This window comes from Cynoglossus semilaevis, chromosome 13, assembly GCF_000523025.1.
Source record: "Cynoglossus semilaevis isolate Cse_v1.0 chromosome 13, Cse_v1.0, whole genome shotgun sequence".
Classification (NCBI taxonomy): Eukaryota; Metazoa; Chordata; class Actinopteri; order Pleuronectiformes; family Cynoglossidae; genus Cynoglossus; species Cynoglossus semilaevis.
Genome location: NC_024319.1, coordinates 17,463,937 through 17,472,760, shown reverse-complemented (window position 1 = coordinate 17,472,760; position 8,824 = coordinate 17,463,937). Strand labels below are relative to the sequence as shown.

The following is an 8,824-nucleotide window of genomic DNA, read 5'->3' as shown; positions in this document are numbered from 1 at the left end:
ATCTATCTGCCCCTGCCCCCCCCCCCCCCCGTTCAATTTTAGGACAGTTGTGGCCCGCAAGTCAAAAAGCTTGCCCACGCCTGATCTAGTACTAACCCATTTACACTGCTTTTTAGGTTTTTAGGTCATAAACTTTATGACCTTACACCGGGGGTGTCAAACTCAATCACTCACGCGGCCGAAATTGAAAACACTGTCTAAGTTGTGGCCGATTAACAAGATTAACATTTATTTAACATTTTAGTGCTGACGGTGCTTTAACAGGAAAAAACTGAACAGACTGCAATTGTTTTCCCTCATTAATACAGTCAAAATATCAACATCAAGCAAAAAAAAAAAAAAAGATTATTGTTACACAAAAAGTAGGAAATGTCTGATTTCTAATCTAGTCAGAAAATTTGATGAGACAGTTGCACATGGGCAGAATTTGACCCTTACGTTAAACCCATTCAGTAAAAATTAGTATAGGCTCTACACCATAGGTGTTAAACTCAAGGCCCGGGGGCCAAATTTGGCCCGCCAAGTCATTTTGTGTGGCCCGCGGTAGCTTAAAAAGCATTTAGCAGAGGTGGGACCAAGTCATTGCTTTGCAAGTCACAAGCAAGTCTCAAGTCTTTGCACTCAAGTCCGAATCAAGTCTCAGGTCAAAATAGGCAAAGTCCGAGTCGGATCCAAGTCAAGACTGAAAAGTGTCAAGTCAAGTCCCAAGTCCTGCCGTTTCTGTTTCGAGTCCTTTCGAGTCCTTCCCCTCACTGCCACTCCTTTTTTGTTGACCATCTCGTAGTTTTTAAATCCGAACAACACGATCTTTGGTATCATTTTCTCTAACCCGCGCATTGTTCGACAGCTCTTTCTCATTGGTTGTCCCGCAATTTGATTGGCCAACGTTTTATTTGATTGGATGTTGTGCCGACAGCACATACGTACACAATGAGAGATACACAGCGCTCCTCAATAACTTACTTTATATATAATCTTTGGGTTTTGGAGAAAGTATCAAGTCTTGTCGAGTCAAAGGGCTCGAGTCCAAGTGAAGTCACGAGTCATTGATGTTAAAGTCCAAGTCGAGTTCCAAGTCTCTTTACATTTGGTCAAGTCGAGTCTAAAGTCATCAAATTGATGACTCGAGTCTGACTCGAGTCCAAGTCATGAGACTCGAGTCCACACCTCTGGCATTTAGTAAAGTCCATGTGGCACAGTTTTTTAACCTCAATAATCAATTGCAGACACATGTATTAGTCTGTCATGGAGTAGCTACATCTATACCAGTGGTCCCTGACCTTTTTTGTTCCAAGGACTGGTACTGGTCCGTGGACCGCGGGTTGGGGGACCCCTGATCCATACAGTCTACCATTCACAGTCGGCCCTTCAAGGTGAACTGTGTTGCTTATGCGCGAGTTTGACACCCCTGTTCTACACTAAAGACTTTATTTTCAGAGAACCATACGCATGTTGTGCTCTGTTGGGCCACATGAAATGACGTAGCGGTCCAGATTTGGCCCGTGAGCCTTGTATTTGTGTCATAAAGGCTCTTCTCAACTTTTGTTGTTTTCAGTACATTCTACGGCTCAAATCGATTTTAGGAACAGTCTCTATTTTGGATATGATGTAGTAAATATATGGTTTTCTGATAATCATTTGTTTCGGTTTATACCTCAACCGGTAGAAATACATGGTGCATCTATTAGAGTGTGGAAATAAGGGATGCGATGCAACACATTTTAACCGGTGTCCCTGTCACTTTTGTGATCGCACCAAAATGTTAAGGAACATCTAAATTAAAATAAACATCTACAACTATTATATCTTACCGTCCACTAAACTCACTTTTTAATCTGTTTATCGCGGCTCTAACACGAGCACAAAGTGACTCCTTTTACTTCTGTCTCGTACTGTAGATATTTCCGCATCTCTGTCCGTAACTGACGACAAATGGTTATCTACCCTGGAAAGCACACACTGGCTGGATTATACAAGGTAACGTTCCTGTCTGGTTGTATTCATATCATGTTTGTTGAATCGAATCATTTCTTCTTTCTCGATTTTAAAATTCCACCGCCTCTGTCTCCAGGTCCTGTTTAAGGAAAGCTTCAGAAGTAGCTTGTCTTCTTCGCGGCAGCCACTTGACTGTGGCACTGCAGGGTGAGTCGACTCTTCATTCATTCAACTTTATTACTGACTATTTAGTAGTAGTAATTTTAGAAAAGGGTTTGTTTTTTTTTTTAACTACCAAAGAAATTAGCAGCAAATGTCACCGGTTTTTGAATAGACTCTTGTCATCGAGGGTTAAGAGGAAGACTTACAAAAGGGATTCTCAATAAGCAAATATAGATTTTCTTCTCTGTCTCTGTCTCTCTTTTCAAAACCTGCCAAAATCTCTGTCAGCAGAGAGACAGTTCGGTGGAGTGCTCACAGCTAAAACACAATTTTATTTTTTTTTATATATAATACAAAAATTGGATATATAACCAGTATAAGCAAGCCTTGTCTTTTTTGGCTTGAAAAAAAAATTTTACTTCTAAATTCATGCAATATATGTATAATATATGTATTTAACCCCATGACATACCACTGACCATGGGAAAAAAAATCTTGCGTCATTTAATCTATTAAATTACATTTACGCATTTAGCTTTCACCAAAGCTAACCCCTCAAGCATGTGGTTCCTCCGGGAGTCGAACCCAGGACTCTCTGCTTCCGAGGCAGGCGTGCTAACCGCTGCATATGGTAGCGCATGGAACCACATTTGCCTCTCGTTTGGTAGTAACTACTGATGTAAATAAATAATTCAATAATAATATTTAAATAATAATAATAAATAACAATATATATTTTCATATATATCAACATTATACTTTCTCTGTTTTGGTCGTTACAGAAGCTGAGGACCGGGACATGAGCTGCGTGGTGTCCAGTCTGGTTCAAGTGATGTGTGATCCTTACTGCCGAACCCAGCATGGTTTCCAGAGCCTGGTGCAGAAGGATTGGGTGATGGCTGGTCACCGCTTCTACAGCCGTATGAACTACCACCGTGATAACGACAAAGAAGAGGTGAGACGTCAAACTTGACAATTTATCATTTTTTCTCTGCTAGTCAAAGCATTAAAAGCAGAAAAACGAAACACTCTTCTGCTATGAAAACTAAACAAAAGACAATCACAGCTGTTGAAGAAGATCTTTGTGAGTCTCTTTCTTCAATTCCTGCCAGTATATCGGCGTTGTCTTCAACTAAACAGGCTGAGATTTTAGTCAATCGTGAGATCGTTTAAACTGGAAGATTAATATATTCCATATACTTTTTGTGAGATTTTTGTTTGGTGGTGCGCCGTGGGGTTTTCCTGATGATATATTTGTGCCGTGGCTCAAAAAAGGTTGGAAAACGCTGGTCTAGACTAGGGATGTCCGATATGAACTTTTTGCCGATATTGTCCAAACACATAGCCCTTTGATGCATGACCCATGATATACTGAGTTAAAAAAAATGTTACTAAGTGTTTTTATGTGTTTTTAGACATAAAAATAAGAACTGATTTGGTTCTGTTTTTATACACCAAATTTTCTTTTTGAATGTTGACACAATTACTCTGCAGTTGCAAAGGCTGACCACTGTATGGCAGTGTTGGGTGATTCTCAGGCATCCACTGTAGAGGCTTATATGCACTGCACTGCCATCAAAACCTATTCTTATCATAGAAAATGACATTTTAATAGCTGTCCACTGTAGGGACCGTCATGCATGAAAGGGTTAAATTCCGGGTTTGAAAAGAACCTCCCGTCAGTAAAAGTCCTTAAAAACATCCTTCAGATTCAGAAAACCTTAAGAATAATGCTTGTTTTCTCTCTGCAGTACGTTGTGCACACGTTTCGCATCTATTTATTTGTTATGCTGCACAACGACACCAAGTCAAGAATTGATTTTTTTTTATTATTATCTATACATTTTATTGTATTTTCAAGTATACAACGGGGCCCCGAGATACGAGTTTAATCCGTTGCAACAACAGCATTTGTGTGTCGATCCAATCGTATCTTTTTTTTAAATACCATTTCTATCTATAGGAAAACGAGGTCAAACGAATTGATTGCTTTCAAAGTCTGAAATGAATTTGATTCAATTTCACTAAAATAATCACTAGGCTAGATTTGTTTTCAATGACTTTCGAAGCTGTTCTCATTTTTTCATAATTTTTTTTTTAAATTGTCCTTACTCGTTATTCTGATCTCTTTCCTGCAGGCTCCGGTCTTTCTTCTCTTTTTGCACTGCGTGTGGCAGCTGTGGTCTCAATATCCCTCTCGCTTCCAGCTGACGGAGGACTTCCTGTTAGCCTTGCATGACAGTATCCACCTGCCCCTTTTTTCCAGCTTCTTGGCAAACTGTCAGAGAGAACGATGCAAGCGCTCCCAGGTACAGTGTTTGGACACTTTTAATTACCCCGAGACATGTTGAGACATACTAATCTCACTCCGTCGTATAATCAAATCACCTACCGCATTCCAGAACCAGGGGCAGTCCTACACACCTGTCAAAGGATGGAGAGATGAACTCCCTCAAGATCCGTCCGCAGACCTATGTGACCCTCCTCTGCCCCCCGTGTGGGACTGGGCCCTGCAATACAGTAAACACAGACAAGAGAGCTTTACCCAACCGGTCGCCACAACAACCGTGCACCAGCCATTGCTCAATGGAAATCTTAATATTAAAAAGGACCAACACAAGGTAGGCCTGGTTTATTGTTTTGCGTTCTTAACAGGTGTGGTTCGATCTCATACTTCAGATCAGTATCAGTCTGTCCCATAGGCTACAAGGAGCAGAGGTGAAGGTGAAGGTGAAGGTTGCAGGAGTTTAGGTACTTAGGATCAACTGTCCAGAGCAGAGGAGACTGTGGAAGAGAGGTGAAGACTAGAGTCCAGGTCAGGACGGAACAGCTGGAGAAAAGTGTCAGGAGTGGAGTAGAAAAGGGGCAGGAGTTGAGTCTGGGACAGAAGAGTGTCAGCTAAGGTGAAGGGAAAGGGTTACAGGACGGTGGTGAGACCAGCAGAAGACAGGAGACGGAGCTGGAGGTGGCGTGGAGTTAAAGATGCTAAGATTCTCTCTAGGAGGGACAAGAATGGACAGGATCAGGAATGAGGTCATTAGAGGGACAAGACAGACAGGAAGGTTTGGAGAAAAGAGCTAGAGAAGCCAGATTGAGATGAGTTTGGACATGTGCAGAGGAGGGACAGTGGATACATTGGTGGAAGAATGTTAGAGATGGAGCTACAAAGAGGAGATATATGGATGCAGTGAGGGAGGACATGCAGCTAGTTGGAGTCAGAGTAGAAGATACAGAGAACAGGGAGAGATGGAAATCAATGATTCGCTGTGGCAACCCCTGGAAAAAAAAAAAAAAAGGGACAAAGCCGAAAGAAAAAGAAGAAGAAGATTGATATCGGTATTGGCAGATACTCCCTAGTTGCAGTATCAGTATCGAGCCATCTAAAAGTTGTGTTTTTTTTTTTTTTGTTTTTTTTTTTTCCTTTTGCCTGTGTGCTTAGCAATCTCTACCTCTGACACGGAAGGGAAATTTACACAAGAACACATCGACAAGCCGTCCGTTGTTGACAAAATGCGCTCTTTGGTGACATATTTGAACGATTTGTTGATCCGGATTTTGACGTTACGGTCAGATTAAGTGGATGTTCTTTAATGCCACGACAAGTTCACATTTCTTCCAAATCACCAGATTGTACATAAATGATACACAAGTCGCCAAATGGGTCACTAAAAGATTTAGTGAACGCCGTAACGTCGTATTGTACGTCCTTGTTTTCGGTGCAACTAAACCTGTGTTCCCGCCTCTCTCTCTCTCTCTCTCTCTCTCTCTCTTTAACAGCTGACTGAAACCATACCTGGTTCAGTCTTTCTCTTTTCTCGAGGAACATTCTCCTGTCCGCCTAACTTGCTTCCCTGGCGCACCAGCAGTTCGGGAGTCTACAAAAAGAGCCACCGGAGGGCACTGTCGTCTGAGGGCATGCCTGGATTGGAGAAGTTGCTGAAAGCCTGGGCCTTGGCTGATTTTCCTCAGAGCCTCTCGTGCAACTCGGAACCTCGAAGACCATGTGACCCGTCCGAGCCCTTACTGCCTCTGCTTTTAGGGCCCTGCATGGGACTTTGGAGGGAGTGCTTCCTCCGAGGGGCGCTCCATGCTCAGGTACGTAGGAAGTTTGAAGATTCACGAGGAGCAATTCGTACGCTTTATGGTAGCAAACACCACGTGCAAGGTTTGGTTGGGTTTATCGGGCCGTGTCAACGGCAGGACTTCAGTTATGTTGGTGATTTGATTGGAAGGGGTCGAAGAACCAGAGGTGGGACCAAGTCGTTGCTTTGCAAGTCACAAGCAAGTCTCAAGTCTTTGCACTCAAGTCCGAGTCAAGTCTCAAGTCAAAATAGGCAAAGTCCGAGTCGAGTCCGAGTCAAGACTGAAAAGCGTCAAGTCAAGTCCCATGTCCTGCCGTTTCTGTTTCGAGTCCCTTTCGAGTCCTTCCACTCACTGCCGCTCGTTTTTTTTGTTGACCATCTCGTAGTTTTTAAATCCGAACAACACGATCTTTGGTCTCATTTTCTCTAACCCGCGCACAGCTCTTTCTCATCGGTTGTCCCGCAATTTGATTGGCTCGATATTATCGCGTCAAAACAACGTGGGTCTAATTTGATTGGATGTTGTGCCCGACAGCACACACGTACACGATGAGAGATACACAACGCTCCTCAATAACTTACTTATAATCTTTGGGTTTTGGAGAAAGTATCGAGTCTTGTCGAGTCAAAGGGCTCGAGTCCAAGTGAAGTCACGAGTCATTGATGTTGAAAGTCCAAGTCGAGTTCCAAGTCTCTTTACATTTGGTCAAGTCGAGTCTGAAGTCATCAAATTGATGACTCGAGTCTGACTCGAGTCCAAGTCATGAGACTCGAGTCCATTTGTTGCCTTGGTAACGGTGTTATCATGGCTCCACGAGTTAGTCTAGGATGTAACGACTCATTATGTTACATAATATAATATAGTTGAAAAACTGTTTACTTTACTTTTCCTGGTTAGTTTGCGATATGTAACGTGTAATTGTATGTAAGTTCGACTTAGGGTGAAATTTCAAGTCATGTCACTGTTATGAACCAAAAGTTGAATCCAGGCTTAAAACACTCTAACCATGTTTTGTTTTTTTTTCCCCCATCCATAGGCTTTCTCACACCCCATTTCTGCCAACCACCCCCACCCTGTGGAGCGATTAGCAAAGGAGGTACGGCATCTGAAACACCAGCTGGCCAAGTTTGCCTCCGGCACGGACACCAAACCTCCCGTAAAGTCGAGCGAGCAGCGGCCAACAGACACCAACTCAAACCAAAACGCCAACAACAGCACTTTCCTGTTCTCAGCTTCAAGACCTCACGGCACTTGCGCACTCAGACCGGTACCTGCTCCTACAGCCACCCACCCCCAGACCTCCAGGGGTTGTCCGCCAGCCACCGCTCCGACTTCCAGGCCCAGTGACAGGGACAGCAGTGTCAGCAAGCACACCTTTCTGTTTGGGCGTTCGTCATCAGCAGAGGCTTGTCCTGGCCAAAGGCACTATCCCACAAAGGTACACAAAGGCAGTGGCTCCGCAGCTTCATGAATTCTGACCTTGGACATACACGTACTGATAAACATGAGCACTGGTCAAAGCCTCTGAGACGATATATATATACAGTGTCAAATCTGATGTGAACCATAAACGCAGCAGAAAGGGAAACGTGTAGAGTAGAAACGAGAACTACCGTAATTTCCGGAACTATTGAGCGCACCTGAATATAAACCACACCCACTAAATTTAAAAAGAAAAAAAATGATTGTACGTATATAGGCGGCACTTCTCTATAAACTGCAGGTGTTCCTATTTTAACTTTTTTTTTTTTCACTTTTAATTAAATAAATGCTTTTTTTCCGAACAGTGCCTGTAACACGGCTGGTTACACGTTACGCTCTTTCCTGCTTCGGCGCCCCGACCGTAGTTGGAATGCACAGGGGAGACTTAAGTGATCTGCTCCAGGGCCGAAGCTAACGTTAGCTCCGGGGCTAACACACTTCACTTTCTGCTTGTCCGCAGCAGAGGTAAACAGAAACAGGGAAGTTTCTGGAAGTCTTTATTATTAGCCACACCGAGCACAACAGAACATTAACAGCGTTTTAACCAACTCACGCTTCAACACGACGGGGCTCAAACTGCTCTAAACTTTCGCTACCGTTCTCTCTCTCTTGCGCGCGCACATATACGCACCCCGCCATTCGCAGACAGACATACGCTACTAGCATAACACACAGTAGCCTACCAAGTCATTGACCGCTAGCAGCATGAACTTCGTTAGCCCGTAAAAATCCATAAATTAGTCGCATCATTGTTTAGGCCGCAGAGTTCAAAGCTAATAGTCCAGAAATTACGCTAAGAGAATATTTGTTGGAATAATTCCTTTGTACAGTTTTTGGAGGTGTGGCAGCAGTCAGAGGTCAAACTGAGCTCACCTGCATCAGGTTCCACACCAGCAGCACCACTCTGATGCTCTCCCTAAGGAGTTGAGCGCTGTCTTCGGCAACACCTCCACGAACATTTCGGAGCGGAGCGATGTTTTCAACGGTAACACATAAAAAAGATCAGAGCTCGAAACGTAGTCACGATTTAAAAAAAAAAAACACCTTCTGTGTTACCGCCAACGTTGCTGCCGTTTCACTGTATTGCTGCTTCGGCCTGTACTGAAAAGGAAAGGTAGTATTTCATAAAACGTACAAAGTGCAGCTGTAAAAAAAAAAAAAA

At 43.2% G+C, this 8,824-nt stretch overlaps 1 protein-coding gene across 1 annotated transcript in view; it reads left to right on the top strand.

Moving 5' to 3' along the window:
• mtmr11 (myotubularin related protein 11) overlaps positions 1–8,023 on the top strand; it is a 30,181-nt gene extending 22,158 nt beyond the window's left edge. The window contains 8 exon segments of the mRNA XM_008323997.3: positions 1,183–1,198; positions 1,861–1,977; positions 2,072–2,142; positions 2,880–3,052; positions 4,236–4,406; positions 4,500–4,718; positions 5,875–6,192; positions 7,217–8,023. Of these exon segments, the coding sequence (XP_008322219.1) occupies positions 1,183–1,198; positions 1,861–1,977; positions 2,072–2,142; positions 2,880–3,052; positions 4,236–4,406; positions 4,500–4,718; positions 5,875–6,192; positions 7,217–7,651 (1,520 nt within the window). The 3' untranslated portion in view covers positions 7,652–8,023.
• Positions 8,024–8,824: the final 801 nt, after the last annotated feature.